The sequence below is a fragment of the Neolamprologus multifasciatus genome, chromosome 2 (assembly GCF_963576455.1).
Source record: "Neolamprologus multifasciatus chromosome 2, fNeoMul1.2, whole genome shotgun sequence".
In the NCBI taxonomy this organism is placed as follows: Eukaryota; Metazoa; Chordata; class Actinopteri; order Cichliformes; family Cichlidae; genus Neolamprologus; species Neolamprologus multifasciatus.
Window position 1 is genome coordinate 32749725 of NC_140440.1, and position 21114 is coordinate 32770838.

Sequence of the window (21114 nt, forward strand, 5' to 3'; positions counted from 1 at the left end):
TCTTTCGGTCACTACCCACAGCTCGTGGCCATAGGTGAGGGTAGGGACGTAGATCGACCGGTAAATTGAGAGCTTCGCTTTTACACTCAGCTCTCTCTTCACCACGACGGACCGGTGCAGCGTCCGCATCACTGCAGCCGCAGCACCAATCCGTCTGTCGATCTCCGGCTCCCTTCTCCCATCACTCGCGAACAAGGCCCCGAGATACTTGAACTCCTCCACTTGGGGCAGGAACTCATCCCCGACCCGGAGTGGGCACTCCACCCTTTTCCGGCTGGGAGACTTGAATGCTCACGTGGGTAACGACAGCGAGACCATGTGCTATATTAATGCAATAATAAAATATTATTAGTGTATGAGAATACAAATATTATTCTAATCTAAATTCGGATTCTAATCTGTTATGTAGGTCACATGCAGTAAAAGGTAATTAAAAAAAACAAAACTATTTTCTTTTGCCTCCACACCTAAACAGTAAAATGAGAACAGCCAGGGTTTCAGCAGATTGGGGGAATGCTAGGATCTGTGTAGCGGCTCAGCATAGGGAAAAGAATTACAATTCACAGTCATTTCTAATGTGAGCCTCACTGGGTTTTCTTAGTGCACAGGATCAGCTGAACGGCTGCTCTTTGTGGATTTACACAACTGAATTTAACAAGATGTACGCAGATGTTTCAGTGCCATCATGGCTGATTTCCATCCTCTACACTGACAGTATGGTCTTTATACTATCTTTATACTAGACCATAAACAGTTGGTATAAGGTTGGAATTCAGCGAATTAATCTAAGCACTCTCATCTTAAATGCAAATTCATCTCCACTACACTTGATATAACCTAAATGTGACTCTGAGAACCACAGCCACTGTGCACCAGTCACACACAGTGCTTTAAAGCAAGCAAACCTGTTTATTCTGCACAAATCTAACCAGAATTTTCATGCAACATTTAAAAAAACAGTTAGTATACTTAGTTTAATTTGCAGGATGTCTCACAAAATGAAAATGTATAATATATTAGACCACATCACACATAGATCCAATATCTGAGCAAAATGATGACATTACATGCAAGCTTTGAATTTGCAGTTTATCAGGTGTCCCTGAGTGATCCTTATCTTTAAATAAAACCTCTCTTCTTCCTCTCCTGTCCCGTCTGTCTCCCAGCATCTTTCTCCATCTCTGAGTGAAGTTCTCTTTCTTTTCTCTCCCTAGAAAATACAGTAGCTGGACCTTTAGCTAGCAACACACTGTGTGACAAACGGCACAAACAGCTTGTGTGTTTGCTGATGTTTGTTGAGCTGATAGAAATGTTGAATATAAAATTACCTGACACTTTAAAAAAATGTTGCTCCCTTGATACTTCCTCTCCTTCTGTAGAGCTAGCTAGATGCTGAAGTACCGCAAACACAACTTACGGGCACCTCTACTCCTTCCTACCCACTTTAACGCTATAAATGATGCTGTTCAACCAAAAGTAACGGGCCTGTTCTGAAAATGTAAGGAGTAGAAAGTACAGATATTTGTTTTAAAATGTAGGAAGTAAAAGTAAAAAGTTGCCAGAAAAATATATACTCAAGTAAAGTACAGATACTTAAATATTCTACTAAGTACAGTAGTGCTTCCCATTCTGGCCACTTAGACAAAACCTCCACATCACCTGTGATATACGAGGAGAAGTCAAAACCAAAGTTTTTTCCCGGAAACTAAATGTGCTTTCCATGTCAGTTTGAGGACTTCAGCATCACCTAAATATCATAATTAAACTTTCTGGTAAGAGAAAATTTGTGCCTTAGAATAAATTTCTACTTTTTCCAGGACAAATGCAAATACCTTTCTCTTTGCAATTATCTGATGAATATTTCTCACTTTGTAAGTCTGATAAAACTTTTATTCTACGCGGATAAAATAGTTACATTTGTCTTTCTATGAGTCCAGAGAGGTGTCATTGGGGTTTCAACCACATATGCTGGTATAGATTGACTAGTAAATTAACAGCCTATGTTTCACACTCAGCTCTATCTTCACCACAGCAGACTGGCACAGTGACGCCACATCAATCTACATGCGACCAGTGTTGCCAACTCCTCAGTAAGGAAAATCGCTATTGGTTGTCCTAAAAGTCGCTAGATGACGTCATCACCTAATTTGCATAATTGGTCATGCTAATGTAATTGTAACCTACGCTGCTGGAGAGAGAAATAACATCGTGGACGAGACATAAAGTGAGCAAAAAAAACGTCCTAAATGCATTTAGAATTTATTTAGAACTACAAATTAAATTTCTTTTAGCAATTATTGTTTTTTGTAATGTCACAATTCCAACCCTGCTCCTTTACCCGGGCTTGGACCGGCAAAAGTGAGCCGAAATAGGCACTCTGGTGGAGTTACTTTGTGTGTGTGTGTTTATAAGTAGTTTTAAACCTGATCCACAAAACAGCATAAGAGTAAAAGAAGAACTGACTGCGTTACAGCACCCGCTGCTTGTTGAGAGTTTTTTTTAGCGACTTTTTTTTTTTTTTTTTAGAAAAAAAGTCGCTAGGGGGTCTGAAAACTCGCTAAATATAGCGACAAAGTCGCTATGTTGGCGGCACTGCATGCGACCCTCAAACATGAACAAGATCCAGAGATACTTAAATTTCACCATTTGGGGCAGCAACTCACTCCTAACCCATAGCTGGTGCTCCACACTTTTTCTGGGCTGAGAACCATGGCCTTAGACTTAAACCTTACAGACATACAAACCTAGAAATAAAATGATCACATTTATGTTTTTACTCTCCAAATGGGTTTCAAAGTCATATACGTAAAAATAGTACGTATGTTCATGGAAACGTAGCATTAACTTCTGGCACCTTTGAAGCTTAAGCTGAAAGCATAAACAATCAGCAGGAGCGGGTGTTCATTGCAACATTAACAAGAAATTACTCAGGAGACCAATGCAGAAAAGTCAAGTTGCCAGGCTTATTACATTCCATCATTGTCTATTTAATTAGCATTTCTCTCTCCCCTGCACGCCTCAGTTTCTCTCCTCGTGGCAATATCCACACAGAGTGAAATAAGACAGCAAATAACCGGGGCCATTCTGTTTAGACATACAGTAAATTGCTTTGACACGAGTGGATATACAGTTCAGTACACAGTTTAAATATACACCATGTCATATAGTTAATCAAAATTTGTGCTGTGCATGCAACGGGAGGAGATGCATGTCACCCACAACCTCCCTTACAAACAGAAACTCTATTAAATAAATGAGAAACGTCTAAGGCTAGATTTAAATCAAACAGAGTATGTGGTAACTATAGGGCACACGTCACATCGAACATTGTACATTATGTGTAGCATTTCAGCAAAGATGCTCCCTGTTGATTGCAGAGAATTCCAACAGAGACTAGAAGAAAAAGTGGATAAGAGCGACATACTTTTGTGAGAAAAGGCTTTATTTTAGTCAATATATGATTTTTTTTTTATATTGTGTAAATTAAAGCGAGGTTTGGCAAATAAAATGCTAAATCGTAATTAATTGACAAATTCATGCAGACCAAGGGCAGCAGAAACGGCCTGTTTTAATTTCTCACGTCTGTTTATTGCCCGGCACACATTAGTCGGTCTAATGAAGTCAGTAGTTCCCATCACTGCCTGACTTCTTCACCCAGCTTGACACTAATATCCCAGCTTATGTCATTAATGGACTTTGTTTTATTCACTAAAGTTCACGTTTGACTACAATCTGAGTCTAAACCACACACTAGAGGAGTCGCGTTAAAGTAACTGTGACACAAGCAGTGTGTACATCTTTCTCAGAGTAAACAAGCATTAAGCTATTTAATGGGGGCAATGAGGCACGCTGCTGAGTCAGCACCACGTTAATGAGAAGCGAGCAAATTGGCTTCTGACAGCTGCCAGGATGGAGATTACAGATATACACAAATTAGTGTCACTTATTGGAGAGAAGGAGACGATGTTCAGTGGATGTAATAGATTAACAGTTCAAAAACACGGCATTGTGTTTTTAAGTAGTATAACAGGCTGCTTCTGTGATGCTGTTGTGACCTCATCTACAACTACATCTGAAAAACTGTGCCTATATATGACACAAGTTCATTCTCTTCCTTCTTGTATTGGTAAACATTGCACTTTATACAGATCAGCGCTTCTTCAGTTTATGATGCCTTGCTATGCTAATAATATATATTTAAAAACTAGCAGTTGGTGATTTGTAAATTAAAAAATAAGTTGCTTTTGCCAAAACAAACAGTGTAGGGGTCGATTTTCTTAATGCGCCTTAAATTGTTTTCCTTTTTTTTGTTTTTTTGTTTTTAGATAATTATGAGAAAATAAGCTATAATAGTTTGAGAGCCTTGCATCTTTGAAAGCATTGTTGTTATTGATAGCAGCTGAGACGAAATTTAAATCCCACATTGGAATCTGAAGCAAAATACTCAAATGGACAATACATATATTCTAAATGGAGCCTGGATGGAAATCGTGGTTTTTTGGGGGGGGTTTTTTGCTTTTATTTCACAATTTTTCTGCCACTACATAATAACCTCAAACAATACCAGTCAAAACCAATACACTGCACACTATACTGTATTTGGTCCTCTGCCAGCACTGCAGCATGGCACTGCTAGTTATTCAACAGCTTGTTCCCCTTGCCAAGTCATAGCACAGGCATTCACTGGTAGAGACTGCCCAACCGTCCTTATTGTGTCCATTTTTTCTTTTGTGTTTACTCTTAGAGCTAAAACAAAAGTTAAATTACCCGTATCCTCCTTGATGTGAGACAAAAAACAAAAAATTAGTGTTTAAACCTTGTGTTATTTAGCCCTCATTGACTCTGGCTTCAGCAATGTAGAAATTATATACAGTAAATTATAAACGTTAGCTGTAGTTTTATATATAGTTAGTTACTGTTGTAACTGCAGAACAAAAACGAATTATACTCATAACATGAGTACATTAGTACTACAATCGCAACTTAATTCACATCTGCACCATGATCGCTTGAGAGGGATAAGGAGAGAAAGCGGATGTGTTGAGGGTGAACCCATGCTGTGGGATGTCATTATTTTCTTGGTAATAGAGCATATCCCCATGCCATCACGGGAGAGAATGCCAGGCTGCAGTATTTATGTGACAGTAATATGCATTAACCTGCCTCCAGATTTAATTGCTCATTAACTGAATGTGCCAGATTGTCCAGATTGTTCCAACCCCTTTTAACCTTTGATTTCAAGTGTCTGATAACCAAATGTGCTTTTTTTTAAGCATGTTATTTAATATTATGTTTATATGCTTAAAAATATGCATATAAACATATATGTTTTAAAGGTCTAGTATTAGACAGGTTTTACTGCTGAGTTCAGACACTCAGCCTAATACTGAATAATAACTAAATAAACTGAGGTTGGATGCTTTGTCTTTCTGAAGGATCTGATTGGTATTTAGAAAGTGAAATCATTTTAAAATATATTTATCAAAAATCATAAGTTTTGGCAAACTTATGACAGTCAAAAAAAGTGCGATTACCATTAAAGACATTAAAAGCTCCTAAGACCTTCTGATCTAATCTAATCTGCAGAAGCACTGTGCTGAAACATTGCAACAGCTGAGACTGAAAGAACAACAGACAAGTAGAGACGGTTGGAGGGTCATCTTGGGAGCTGGTGGGGTTATGTAAAACGCTTGAGTGTTTACTCTCAGGGGTACCAAGTAATGTGCCAGCTTGCCATCCAAGGCTAATGTTGGGTAAGACTCATACAGACACCCAATTGTTCCCATCATGTCGCCTGCCATCCCCCTAAGATGACTTGGCAATTCCGTTGAGGCAGACAAAACCAGATTAACTACTAGAAAAGTTTTGCTGTCCTTCACATACAGAGGGTGTACTATGTGTAGTGATATTGCCAAATGTTGCAGAAAAGTTGGTGCTGTAAGCTGACGTTTAAGAATCAAAAGGGATTATAGGGAACTGAGACTTAAGTATTTAATGCGACCCCCATTCCACAATTTCTTTTGTTGTATTTTGGGGTGCTGCACAAATCTGAGACAGGTTGTTTGTTTACCTCCTTTCAGTGGAGTTTATGTCTGGAAAGTGTTTAGAGCATTCCACAGTTGACATTTTAATTCCAAGTCAGCACAGTGTAGATATGACTATCTCCTCCAGAGTTTTGAGGAACCAGCTATAGTTAAAAAAAAAAGGCTTAAATTGTCAAATCATCGATTTAATCATGACACTGCATCAAACTGGGTGTTCACATTGGTATCCTAGACTTGTAGATATCTATAGATTTAGTGGTTGCATGCTGCTTCAGGTTTAAGATGTTCAGTGCTTCTTAATTATGTGGTGTGTCTTTATAAAATAAACTCAAAAATGTAGGTAACTTGAAGGCCTTGCTATACAAACCAGTAGCCTTCAACATGTTTCAGCAGAGTGTAGTGCTCCTATGTCAATCAAGCTTGTCATCTCCCCCCCACATTGCTCCTGCATGCAAGCACATAACCTCTGTCAGGTATCTTACATCAGTATGCTGTGAAGTCATTATTGAAGCCTGAAATCTAATTTTCCAGTAGGCACGTAAGTCACCAAGAGGGACAGGTCAGTGCATTGGACTGAATAAACAGCAGCACAGAGATGTTGAATCTCTTTGGATGTGCTTAACCTCAGCTGTCAAATGCTGATCGAACAATGCAGGATTCAGATGTGCATGCAAATACATATGTGCAGACATCGAAGACAGACCGGTCAACCATGCTTTGTCTTGCTGAGGCAACCCAGTGCAGACTTCTGCCATATCCCACCAAAGCCTTCTCCGAGCCTTGCTTCATTGACCCGCCAGCTGCATTTTACCTTACCTCCCCCCACTCCCAGAACCACATACAGCACAGCATCTGCCTCCCAGGATTTCTACAATTGTTTTGCAAGCTGTGTTGCGCACAAGTTGAGCCCTCCCATCCAGCATCTACAGTACAAACAGTGCCAGTTTTTAGAATTACAAAAAAGGAAAAAAGGAAATGTTAAAACTTAGTATAGTTTTACCTTCCATTATTCAACTAGAATTCATCCACTTTTGTTTACTATTTGCAGAGGGCTTAGTCATTCATCGTATGTGAATGAGGTTAATAAAGATTCAGTGCTCCTCCACTAAAAATAGCTTACATTACTTTTTGTTAATGCAGGAAGTGGGACATGACCTCACCACTCTCTCACCGCCTGTTTTTTCTGTATCTGAACAGGAGTAGCAAAAGCTGTAACTGTTTGCATTAACGCAGGTTGGTAATACATTGATAAATATCCAATCGGCTAGTTTTTTTGTGAACAAGTGGGCACTGTTTGCAGCCAAATCAACTGAGAGGCACCGCTCGTGTGTCGTAATAACACGAGTGCTTCTTCGGTGTATGATGAATAGTAGGTATGATGAGTGTACGCTTTGCTTGTCCCTATTGATGTGTGTGAGTAGGATGTCACAGGCCACAGAATGATGTAATGGGTAGCAATCACACAGACAGCGAGGCAGTCCATCAGCAGCACTGAACATCACACATAAACCATCACCACATCAGGCCAGTCCAACAAAACATCCCTTCCCTAATCTTGTGCTACGACTGCCAAAGCGTTGGTTAATATGTTATAATCTCCTGATGTTATCTCCTCAGTTGCAGACACACACATTGACCCAGGATGATGGTGCATATCGCAGGTCATGCTAAGATTCTCCAGTGGCCTTTTCCCCATGGTCTGTGCTATAAATATGATTCAGCAGTACTAAGAGACTTCTTATTAATATAAGAGCATGTTGAGTGAAGTCAGGCCAGCATGTCATTGCTACCAAAGCAGCTGATTTTTGACTATCAAATGTCAGTGTCTCAGCGAGTTTTACCTACAGTTATGCAACATACGCATAGTGGTGCGGGGAAATAGTCTAATTTATAGTTCTTAGAAAACAATACTTCTTGAAAAATTGGGAACAGCTAATTATTAGTGTAGCTTTAGCACACATAAGTTTGTCCTTTATTATTTAACACATTTTTTCTGATTCTTTAGAACAATTCACACTTAAAAAAACATGCTATCACTGTTAAATCTGCTTTATTTTGACACTTTTGTTCAGGTTTAAAGGTTGCTAAAAACTCCTTACTTGACCACTAAGCATGTAATGTAAAAAATCTTGTCTGAAGACTTAAGTAGGATTCTCCAAATCTAATTCTGTTTTTTAATATACGCCTGCTTCAGACCACAGAGCACCACTGCTGCTTTAGTGTTTTGTTTTGTTCCATCTTTTCCTATCCGTGTAGGGTTCCTCCCACCAGTATATGTCAAACACTAGCCCACTGCCATTCATTTTCATTACGCTTACATTGATTTTTCTATGTGCTAACTTCACTAACAGGAATGGGGTATGGAATTGAAAGCTGAGAGACTCTGTGTTGGATAGGGAACATGACCTATTTACCCACCCACTTCCATCAGTTGACTCATGTCCCCTGTCATGTCATTTTCAGCTTAGTCAATCTGTTCCTTCTAACGCTTTTAAGTAAACTGAAAAAATCCATCCTAATCTGACACCGTGCAATCACACTGGCATGTTCGCATACATACGGATCTTTTGTAAACACTATCATAATTTTAATAATAATTGGGATGCCATATACAGTACAACCACTCATCACTTACTGTATGCACGACAAGAGCCATTCTTTTGATCTTTCCTGTCTATGAACCTTAATGAGGCTTCATGACACGCCACTGCACCGTAGCTTCCCCCCAGGGAAATGAAACACCATGACCTTTCATGAGGACATGTATCAGGTGCATTAGAAACCCTGAGTGTGTGGCCAGACTAAATTGAGCTTCATATTGTTCACATCCAGTTCGCTGCACTGCACATTTGACCTCATTGCATAATGTTCAGTTATTCTGGATGCCAGTTAGTGGGGTTTTCTAAGGACAGAGACCTGATTAATGCTAAAAAATCTCCTTGCAGGCAAATTGACAGATAGTGAAATAAAAGAGTTCCTTAATAACTTCTGGAAAAAAAGTGCAAAGAAGGTAGGAGTCAGTGTTGGGAAGGTTACTTTTAAAATGTATTCCATTACAGATTACAGAATACATGCCCCAAAATGTATTCTGTAATGTATTCCGTTACGTTACTCAATGAGAGTAACGTATTCTGAATACTTTGGATTACTTAATATATTATCATGCTGTTTACAACTACATGAATGTACTATTGCTGTGATTTATTACTGTTACTGAAGGTCCGCGGCTCCGAACCGTAGTAAAGGGACCTCTGGCTAATACGGTGGGTTCTGTGTCGGGCTCGTAGCCGAAAACTAGCTTTACTTTGTTGTCTGGGTCAACTTTGCTAGCAGAGACAGAGAGAGGCGTTGAAAGGCTGCTCCAACGGAACTTATTGTTTTTGGAGGAAAACACGAACACGGTGTACAGTCGAGTCTTAATAGCTTACTCACAACTGGGCTCGTCAGGCTCTCTTCTTGGCTGCAGTGGTTATTATTATATTTACATGCTTCCAGCTCCCGTTTCTGCTCGATGACAGCTCGTACTTTTCCTTTTTCTCCCTCCCTCGCTCACAGACACATAACGTGTATGGCAGTCCATTCTCCCTGCAGCACGGACTACACTGCCTATGATGCTACATTCTTTAGAGCTATACCTGTAGCATTCTGCCTGTTAGCTTAGCACAACAACAACAAAAATGCCTCTCTCACCCAGGAAACACGCAGAGAGAGAGCGTCACCGTGTAACCATGGCAACCGTAACGCTGCCGCCTGGAACAACAGAACGTAGCTGTCAAACAAAACCCAAACAGTCCTGACCCGCCACAATATGAAACAGGGAAGTACCGCCGTGTAATCCATTTATTTCAACAAAGTAACTGTATTCTAAATACCACCTTTTTAAACGGTAACTGTAACAGAATACAGTTACTCATATTTTGTATTTTAAATACGTAACGGCGGTACATGTATTCCGTTACTCCCCAACACTGGTGGGAGTGTACATTGAAAATGGTATAAACAGAGCTGTGAAGGAAGCAAAAGAAAAGAAGGACGTATAAACACAAAACACAGTTACGAAATAAAACTCAAACTTATAAAAACAGAGAAGTTGCCACAAAATGACAAAGATACAGACAATTATCAGTGTTCTTCCTTATTAAAAAAACACAAGACAAGAAAACATTTTTACCTCAAGTGAGAGTTAATCTTTTAATTTATAAATCACGACACGATATTAAGTGTAAGTGTAGTTTTAGCTTAATCAATAGAAATGTTTTTGCTTTCATCATCTTTTTTTAGACAGAGCCCATCCTTCAAGAAAATAAATGTGTCTAAAGTTAGCAACTCTTAAAAGAAGGAAGCATGACCTTGTGCTCTGCCAGCCTCTGAGCTTTTCTTTGTGTCTCCATCAGTAAGCAGACAGTTTAAGCCAGCCGGTGTCTGAGATGATGCTTTTAATCATACTCCATACTCATCCTTGATGTGTCATATTGGAGAAAAAACTATGTAGGACAACATCACTTCACTTACAGTATTCTGGGACTAAGACTGCTCCTACTTGATGGGGTATAATTAGCATGAAGCTATTTATACAAACTTTCAGAAACTCTGCAACATACATCCTTGAGTTCTCTATATCCTCTTTCAGACGCGCGCTGCTCTCTATTAATCGGCTAAAAAATGCCTTGGTTGGTTTCATATCTCAATGAGCACCATGGTCACTGTTCCATAGAAATAGCAGTTAATGATATACTTATGTTCATCCAACATGTAGTATGAAAGCTGTAAATCTCATGCTCTATAAGTCACTTTATGTAATGTGCAATTTTGCTTATTTGGGAAATATCATGTATGTACAGTACTGTGGCTTACCCATCACTTTAGAAGACGAGTGAAGCCACTAATATTGCATATCCCATGTTTGATACCAGATGTCCCTCTTCACTTTGACAGGAGCCCATTTTCAGGGTACTGAAGGGGAGATTAGCTGAAAGAAAATCAAAGTGTTTTAGTCATTTATTTTCTTTCCATCTTCTCGTAGCTGTCCCACCATGGTGGATATTGCCCAAGGGCTTCGACTGACTTATCTAGCTATGATTCACCCAAGTGACTGTTCAACCATCCGTTTTGGCAAGGGAGCATCTCCTGCACTTGATTCCCTCCTCCAGCTAACTCCTGTTGTGATGCTGGCAAGGACAGATGCTGGATTTTGTTCTGATAACAGAGACTCCTATTAGTTTTGGCCAGCTAGAAGTATATTCAAGTTGATGCACATCTAAATCATGGTGTATAATCTTTTCTTCCTAGTGCCCTGCCTTAAATGGCCAACTGAAAAGCAATGTGGAGTTAAGTATTAATAAAAGAAAAAAGACTTAAAAATAATATATGGTATTTTATATTAATCTAAGCCTGTGATTTGCTATTAACTTGGTCCTCCACATTCCTCTGGAGCTAAACTTTATTTCATATAACCTGACCCGAGTGCAGTTTATTAAATGATTATTGTATTATAGCTTTATTTTTGGAAGAAGAGTTTCTGCAGTTTGAACATTCACATTCACATTGCTTAGGACTCCGCACACAGCAGTCTGTCACCGAAGCTTTTAAGAACCTCTCCTTTGCCTACGGCAGAGTTAGTTATGATTCAGCCATAACTCACGTGGGACCTGAAAACTGCAGGGTCATGCAATGCATGACTCATCTACATACACTGCACAAATATGTGCCAGCGTAAAACATAGATGCTACATTTCAATTTACATTTTTCATACATCCTACTTTTCCGCAAACCTGCTTAGAGCACTTTGAGGGTCAAATAAGGCACGCCAGAGCTGGTTAATGAGTTTTTTTATTGGCATGATTTAACTCTAAGGTCTTCAGGGTCTGTGACTTGGAGATTTTTTAGCAAATCATCAGCAATCATCCTCATCTTTGAAGTCTGAAAAGAAGTAATGGTAAGAGGACAAGAAAACTGGTAGTCTCTTTAGCTGAGCGTTTCATATTTACATATGTGCTGAAATAATGAGGGAACATTTGCCCCATTAGTCATCCAGAGCAGGATGCTGCTATTTCTTACACCATGACAGAGATTTTGCCACATCATTACAGCCTAGAACCTTTACACACACATTGTACACACATAGACTCAGACTGGAACAGAGGCATGTGCTCACATTTTGAGGCACAATAGGAGCAAAGGTCAGAGAACATGAAAGCCCAGAGGATGCTCCCAGCAAAAGCTGTCACTTGTTAATTTGTCTAAATGTAAATTAACAAGCGACAGCTACAGTCAGAGTCAGAGTTTAAACAGATCCAACAGTGTATTCTTTGTATTATTCTGTGTTTTTTCTTTTGTGAAGTATATCAAACTTCTGTTATGTCTAAGCAAACATATAAACTGTCACACACTGAAGAGGATTTTTAATCGGGACGTACTACCTCAAGGTCAGTCATTTTATTTTTAAAAACTTAAGCATTGCATCCTTCCTAATTTGAATGAAAGGCTGTAATTGACTCTAAAAATCGAATCTTTCTTCTCTACAAATCAGACAACTAAATGAGTTAAACACTCAGTAAAAAGCAGAAAGATGGCCTAATCTCTGTGCTGTTTGTACCATCACAATGGCAGTATTTGTTATATTCAATAGTTAATATAATTTAAATACTTAATTAAATAACAACACAAATATCAATGTCATATTATTTAAAAATCACAATTACAATCTTTGTCTAATTTTACCCCTCACGTTTAGCTGCAAATTTTCAGAATGCAAATAAACATCTAAATGATGGCAATTACCCAGGAGTGAATCTCCACATCTATCTGTATTGCTATCAAACAAACAGGCACAAAGTGTCTGGCAGAGCGCTCAGGTCCTATGTCTCACTGCCATATTTAGCTTCCATTGATATACGAATTAGAATTATTTTCCTGTCACTTGGGTACAAAAAAGCTTAGTAGTCATCTGTGTGAGAGGAAATATGGCAGCGCTAATCAGCAGATAAAGACTTTGAAGATGGTTGTTGTACAAAAGGGGAGAGGTTAGCTGACAAATGCCAGGCATTCCGTCTGTTCCTAATTAGCTTTAGCATTTAAAAGAGAAGTGGAGATGGAACTGGTGAAGCAGACTTGGAAAAAGCTCAGAGATGATCTTATTAATGCCTTTTAGATGTTTAAAAATATATATTTTATCGTATTTTATCCAACTAAAAACAAACATACCTTGTCAATTAATGTAAATTACTTAAAGACAGCGAAAAAGACGCTTGGGTCTATAAATATTTGGACTATGACACTATTTTAAGAGTGCAAACTGAGGTGCAAACTTTTTTAAATTGCATCAGCTGTTTAGGCATTACAGCCACTGTGGAAATGTTTTAGCATATAAGCTTGTGAAAAATAGATATTGGTTCCCATGGTGGGGCTCTAGAGATGATCCTGAATCGTCCACAGGAAGAAATAAGAGATTGTCCTCTAGTTTCAGTCTACCGACTCCTTGGTTTCATACAGTGAGCACAGCCCTCTGATTCAGAAAGAGTTGGAGAGATCACGCGATTATTGCTATGGGTCTGCCAGTCACCCATGACTGACTTGTAGAACCGTGCTCTACTGAAACATTGAGTGAATGATAGTTTTCTGTAAAACCCAACCCCCATTCTCTCTCTCACTGTCTCTCTTTCACACACAGACACACACACACACACCCTATTACGTATGTGCGGTCTCCATGGCAATGCGTGGTATCACTATGGCACTGGTGGCCTAGCATGCTGCAAGCTGCTGTTGGAGTGGAGTGACTGTTACCCACACGCACACAAAGAGCAGAAAGCCAGGAGAATGTTGCCAAAGAGCTAAATGATTAGAGCAGCAACCCTCCGAGCTTATGAGACTGTTCCTGTCTCCCTTATAATGTTTCACTTAATCCCCTCGCGCTGCACAAAAAGGTTAAATATCCTCTTATTGCCATTTGAAATGGTGCGTGAAGATAACAATTTACGTTGACATTAAATATCTTGATACAGTCAGTAGCACACCGTACCATGCAACTTTGCCCTCTATTAAACACCACTGGCAAGGTTAACCGCTGTAGTTTTTTCAGTGTTTGCCCTTGGAGGCCAATTTTCTTTCACAATTTGCAAAAATGATTAAGAGCTAGGTGTTATCGTGACAGCCTTGGGTTATTAAAAAGACGAGATAGCTTTAATTGTTGGGTGATATTTAATAATATAAAGGTTAACACAGCACTCAACCTTGGGAATACACACGCTATCTCCTAGTTTTCCTCTGATGTTTAACCCTTTTTTGCCAGAGATGATGGAGCACTAGGGTGACCCTTTGGGTTTCTTTTGTGGTTGCTGGACAGTTACATGTATACACAGGACAAACATTCTTTCCCCCCCAAGTCCTGGCTTTTAAACATCTTTTATAGTTTAAATGTGTCTGCATTATAAGTAAAGATAATCTAGATATTAATGTAAACATTTACGTATATTACAGAAAATTAAAGGAAATGGGGAAAAAGTGTGCTGTATGTTTTCTGTTCTAAGATTCTGGTGCAGGCAGACGACCCTATAGACTCTGCATTACTACAGTTGTGACAGATACTATCAAAGTTGTATGTTTTTAGCTATTTTAAGCTATTTTCTCAGTCTTCCTTTGTGTATGAATGCATGTGTGTGGGCAAAGCAGAGGCAAGGTGCCCCAGGGAGGTTACAGTAGACTGGCATTCTGGGGCACTACAATAATTAATGTACCCAGGGCATACTGCTACACAAGCATCCAAACACACACACGGACAGACAGCTTCTGTGTTTGTGTGTGCCCTTGTGTTTTACTGACTTGTCTTATTTACTGTGTCTATAGGTGTTGTTTACAGAGGTCACTCTGTTTCTTTCTGTTGTTGAGAAAGGAACAGATTTTTGCATTTGGACAAAAGCCAGAGATTGCTGTGTTATCGCCAATCTGTTGATTTTCTGACAGCATAATTCATGAGCGCAAGACTTCAAATGAGCACAGTACAGCTATATTGCACTTTTGTCCTACAAAAAAGTATGTATATACAGTGGGGCAAAAAAGTATTTAGTCAGCCACCGATTGTGCAAGTTCCCCCACTTAAAATGATGACAGAGGTCAGTAATTTGCACCAGAGGTACACTTCAACTGTGAGAGACAGAATGTGAAAAAAAAAATCCATGAATTCACATGGTAGGATTTGTAAAGAATTTATTCGTAAATCAGGGTGGAAAATAAGTATTTGGTCAATAACAAAAATACAACTCAATACTTTGTAACATAACCTTTGTTGGCAATAACAGAGGTCAAACGTTTACTATAGGTCTCTACCAGGTTTGCACACACAGTAGCTGGTATTTTGGCCCATTCCTCCATGCAGATCTTCTCAAGAGCAGTGATGTTTTGGGGCTGTCGCCGAGCAACACGGACTTTCAACTCCCGCCACAGATTTTCTATGGGGTTGAGGTCTGGAGACTGGCTAGGCCACTCCAGGACTTTCAAATGCTTCTTACGGAGCCACTCCTTTGTTGCCCGGGCGGTGTGTTTTGGATCATTGTCATGTTGGAAGACCCAGCCTCGTTTCATCTTCAAAGTTCTCACTGATGGAAGGAGGTTTTGGCTCAAAATCTCACGATACTTGGCCCCATTCATTCTGTCCTTAACACGGATCAGTCGTCCTGTCCCCTTGGCAGAAAAACAGCCCCATAGCATGATGTTTCCACCCCCATGCTTCACAGTAGGTATGGTGTTCTTGGGATGCAACTCAGTATTCTTCTTCCTCCAAACATGACGAGTTGAGTTTATACCAAAAAGTTCTACTTTGGTTTCATCTGACCACATGACAGTCTCCCAATCCTCTGCTGTATCATCCATGTGCTCTCTGGCAAACTTCAGACGGGCCTGGACATGCACTGGCTTCAGCAGCGGAACACGTCTGGCACTGCGGGATTTGATTCCCTGCCGTTGTAGTGTGTTACTGATGGTGACCTTTGTTACTTTGGTCCCAGCTCTCTGCAGGTCATTCACCAGGTCCCCCCGTGTGGTTCTGGGATCTTTGCTCACCGTTCTCATGATCATTTTGACCCCACGGGATGAGATCTTGCGTGGAGCCCCAGATCGAGGGAGATTATCAGTGGTCTTGTATGTCTTCCATTTTCTGATGATTGCTCCCACAGTTGATTTTTTCACACCAAGCTGCTTGCCTATTGTAGATTCACTCTTCCCAGTCTGGTGCAGGTCTACAATTCTTTTCCTGATGTCCTTCGAAAGCTCTTTGGTCTTGGCCATGGCGGAGTTTGGAGTCTGACTGGTTGAGGCTGTGGACAGGTGTCTTTTATACAGATGATGAGGTCAAACAGGTGCCATTCATACAGGTAACGAGTGGGGGACAGAAAAGCTTCTTACAGAAGACGTTACAGGTCTGTGAGAGCCAGGGATTTTCCTTGTTTGAGGTGACCAAATACTTATTTTCCACCCTGATTTACGAATAAATTCTTTACAAATCCTACCATGTGAATTCATGGATTTTTTTTCACATTCTGTCTCTCACAGTTGAAGTGTACCTCTGGTGCAAATTACTGACCTCTGTCATCATTTTAAGTGGGGGAACTTGCACAATCGGTGGCTGACTAAATACTTTTTTGCCCCACTGTATATATATATATATATATATATATATATATATATATATATATATATATACAAAGACAAAAGTGGAGTAGAGGTATGTTTTATTATGAAACATCTTCACAAACAAAAATGATGGATTCAAGATTTAAAGAAGCATTATAAAATATAACTTTATTTTATTGTCAGCATTGTTTATTGTGCCACTGCACATCCCCACACCCAATCCCACCTTTCCTTCATAGAAGGGCTGCTACAAAGATAAGCACTACAGCAAGAGGGACCTTTTTTGTATCTCGTGTGCTTGTACACAGCAGCTCGACTCTCGTCACCTCACTCTGTCTTGCTAACTGTCAGTGATAAATCCAGTCATCTCCAGATTTGCAACACTGTTTGCTTGAGTGATGGTCTGGCTTTATCAATAGTAGGACAACTGATGCAAAACGTGAGATTATTGGTGAAAGCTGCAGTTCTGTGTTTACCCATGGGCAGAATTCGAGGCTTTGGATAGTACCAGATATGGGTAATGTATGCTGCATTGTATAAATAAGATTGGACAGAGTTTTAATATTCCCCTTTCCCGCTGTGATTGAGTTGTTTTTATGGCACGTACGATACTGTGCATATTTATATTCAGCAAATCTCCTAAATTGTAACTTTTCACTTATAAACTACCCCTATTTAACTTGCAAGAGTCACAGATCATGCCAAGTCCAATCAGCTTAACTAGTTGCTTCATTATTTAGTTAGTCCTTTGTCGCGTACAGTATTACAAAGTAAAGTAAGTAAAGTAAAGATAAAAATCACAAAGTGCCTCTTGACAACCACAGCATAGCTACAGTACGTTAATACACATGTTCAACATCAAATATTTCTTGACTGTATCTGTAATTCTGTTGTTTAAAAACTTTTCAAGTGAGGAGGAAGGAAATGAAAGGAAATATGAAAAGTATGCAGAATTGATTACAACAGCCAATATTTGGTTTGGCATTGCGATATTAATCACAGTGAAAATGTCCCCTACAGCTAGCATACATTATGGTGCAAACTGCTATACAGATAATGACCCTCTAAAGGATATTTATTACTGATATAATATGTTAATATTATAATTATATTTTGTTAGCAGTCCTATACTGTTAGAACGTGCGAGGTTAAAGGTTAGTTTTGTCTCTAGACCATTATATTGAGCTATCTATGAAGCACATTGAAGATGGTGAATGGAAAAATTCAATACTTTCAACTCTCACCCCATTTGAGCCCCTCTCTTGTAAATCAGTATATTGTAACTGAGTGCGAACAATTTACAGTTATCTATCAAAGCAATCAAAGCGATTACCTAATATGTATTATTCAAGTTTTCCTTCTTTTTCTCAAACAATTCTCAATCAATCGGATGTGGACACAGGGTTGTGGGTTTACAGTGGTTTTCGGGACTAGGACACATCAGATTCTTTGGGCTCTCTAGGTTGCAAGGCGGTGCCCCTGTGAATCCATCTTGTTCAGAAATGTCCAGACTAAGTTGGGATCTGGGGGGTTTGGAGGCTGGATCAATTCCTCAAGTCGCTTCAGAGCTATTTTTGTAGTGTGATGGCACATTTTCCAGTTGGGAGAGGCTGCTCCTGTCTGGGAGTGCTTTTATCATGGTGGGTGTGCTTGGTGTGCACAAATGTTCTAGTGGGTGGTACGTGTCAAACTCACTAATATCCATGTGAATTATGGTATCCAAGCTTTTCTAGCAGACCACTGTAATGTAACACGGTTATAGTTGTTTCACTCCACCTCCCAGTAAATATCTATTTTCTGATTCAGGGCCCACAAAACCCCTGAAATATATTTATATATGAATTTCATTAGGGAAGACTTACTATGATGTTTGTAACAACAACAGTACAAGAGTAGTGTGTTGATTTTAAATTTAACTACACCTTAAGGAGAAAAAGGAGACAATTACTGGCCCTTTAGTAATAATAGTTATTTTATTAAAATATGGGGCCATGTCTGGTATAATAGTATAGATAAACTCCATCTTATCACATTATGGATTTAAGTTTAGATTAGAGCTTAAGTGTTTCTCTATTACTGCATACTAAATTTAAAATTACTTACAAAGACAAACGTAGGTTTTTCCCTTTAGGGTGCATTGATTGCTCTATAGCCTGGCCACTTGCTCCATCTAGTGTTAAGAAAGCGCACATGGTCAGTCAGGGTACACTGCCCTCATCACTCAGGTTGTAGTTCTCGTCACTTTGCTTTCGGTTTTAGGCCCGTTCGCGATCAAGTCACTTTTCACTGTATTTTGCTGTACTTTGACTCAAATTAAATGGTATAATTAAACCAATAGAGCATGCTTCGTGGTTTGCACTGAGAGAAATGTATACTGGAATAATGAATAACAATCGTATCTTATATTTGGTCAGCCTCAGTATTACTGGGCATTTTGAGAAAGGAACAGTTTCAAGGAACTGAGTGCAAATACGGACAAAAATACACTTTGTCTAATGTGTACTGTTGTCTCTGCTGAATGCTCATCGATATTTTTCCGTCGAAAGTAGACAGGCCTGTATAACAGGTTTAGTCAATGCATTATCGGATCATTTTACATAATTTTTTGTAATATGAGAACAGTCTGCACTGCCCCAAGAAGGAAGTACAAGCTTCGCCTGCGTTTTTTTTTTGTTCATTTGTCTTCAATCTGCTCCCCGCTCGTCCGACTTCCCCTCCGAGCGGAGCAATACATTGAATACGTGTGTTTGGCGCACAAAAAAGACCTCTAAATTAATCTTTAATGAGCTTTTTAGAAGTCATAATGGCCTGTCGCTAATGTCCTATAACGATCTTCCTGTTGATGGCCACGCCTCGATGCTTTCTCTTCCACTACGCCTCTGACAGTTGTCTGACAATGGTTTGAACTTTGCTGAATATATCGTCTACTCGCCTTCACTTCACCACCCAAGGACTGCAAGTATCCAAGTCACTGCTTTGGCTACGCTGTTGAGAAAATATGACTTTTCCCTTGAGAAAATCAGTTTCAGGTAGGCTGTTTATTTTGTTTTAGAATTTATGCTGCTTTGAAAAAAAGAAAAGAAAAGAAAAAGCAATTATCTTTATTTATTGGGACTAAACTCGTATTTATTTCTCTCTTTTTTTGTAAAAGTCGATTATTGTGTTTTGTCGTCTGGTCCATTTGGTCCATTTATTTGTATCCTACTGCATTTAAGTTGCTGTCCATGGTGCTGAAGTGGAGATTGCTCCAAAAACAACAACAACACACACACAAAAAAAAGGTCTGGGGATCTCATCTTCGCTTATGTGCTTCACTGATTTTATCTTGTTTGAACAAACTTTTTTCAAATGTGGTATTTTTAATCGAGTTATTTTCAGAATTATAAAAAAAGGGGTTTATATTCGTCGAACTAAATGCCTTACAGTTGATTTTATTGCACTTCTACTTCCCCAGATTTTACACTTAGTTATGCGCAAACTCATATTTATTCAACGCTAGTTATAAACTTGACGTGTGTTACTGGTCTCATTTATAAAGCAGTAGATATAAATAAAATATTAATTACTTAAAAAAATAGATTTGCTTGAGAACTCTAGATGGCAGCATTGGTTAGTCTGTTAAATATTCTCAGTAAAGCAGCGGACTCTGTAAGTCAGGCTTGAAAAAAACAAAACCGTGGCAAGCTGTTTTCAGCTTTAGATTCCAGACTACGGTTTTTTTTTTTCTGACACTAAGTTTGACACTAAGTTTCGATTTTCATAAAGTCAATTCATAATTCACCTGTAGCTTCTGTAACATTAAGAAATGGAAAATTTCACCCCGATGATGGTGGAAAGGCTTTTAGATTGGGGTGATTTCAATTTGTTCAATTTGATGTTTAGCGTTAAGTGAGGATTTATGACATTTTAAGGATGCATGCTGATGGTTAATACTGTCCTTTTGTTGGTTGGGTCTTAATACATTATTTTCATTTTACATTAACTGAACAGTTGACGTCAGGAAATACTACCTACGCTTTTATTCTTTACAGTCATCTGCACCTTTAGATGGGCATTGGAAATAACAAATATTTAATAATACTACAACTTTAAATGTTTAAAATGCATATAATTCAAGTAGTGTGTGGCTGGGAGTTCGTTCTCACCTCAGTTTAAAATACGGGATTTATTTTTCACATGCTGTTTTCTCATATTTCCACAGGGGAAATGAGTTATATTGGTAGTTCTTAGTTTTTGAGTAACTTTCTGTCCACTTCTGTCAAGTGAAATCAGAAAGGTCTCTAATGCTCTCTCTCTCTTCATCTACTCGTTCTCTCTCTCTCTCTCTCTCTCTCTCTCTCTGGACTTTCCGCCCCCACACGTACGTACCTTTCTCCTAGTATGAATTATCACTACTGTAAGTCAAACGTGTGTGAGTGTGCACACTGACTTGGTTTGTGTCTC

At 39.1% G+C, this 21114-nt stretch overlaps 1 protein-coding gene and 1 long non-coding RNA gene across 4 annotated transcripts in view; one reads left to right on the forward strand and one right to left on the reverse strand.

Annotated features, from left to right (window-relative positions):
* Window positions 1-21114, reverse strand: part of LOC146524889 (uncharacterized) — a 275208-nt gene that overhangs the window by 232983 nt on the left and 21111 nt on the right. The window lies entirely within an intron of this gene.
* Window positions 1-21114, forward strand: part of fgf13a (fibroblast growth factor 13a) — a 104223-nt gene that overhangs the window by 52513 nt on the left and 30596 nt on the right. The window contains exon 1 of one of the 3 annotated variants that reach the window (XM_085170319.1): window positions 19459-19700. The exons of the other annotated variants lie outside the window; for them this stretch is intronic. Within the exon in view, the coding sequence (XP_085026445.1) occupies window positions 19670-19700 (31 nt within the window). The 5' untranslated portion in view covers window positions 19459-19669. Of the gene's footprint in view, window positions 1-19458; window positions 19701-21114 lie in introns of those variants that run through there. 3 annotated transcript variants of the gene reach the window in all.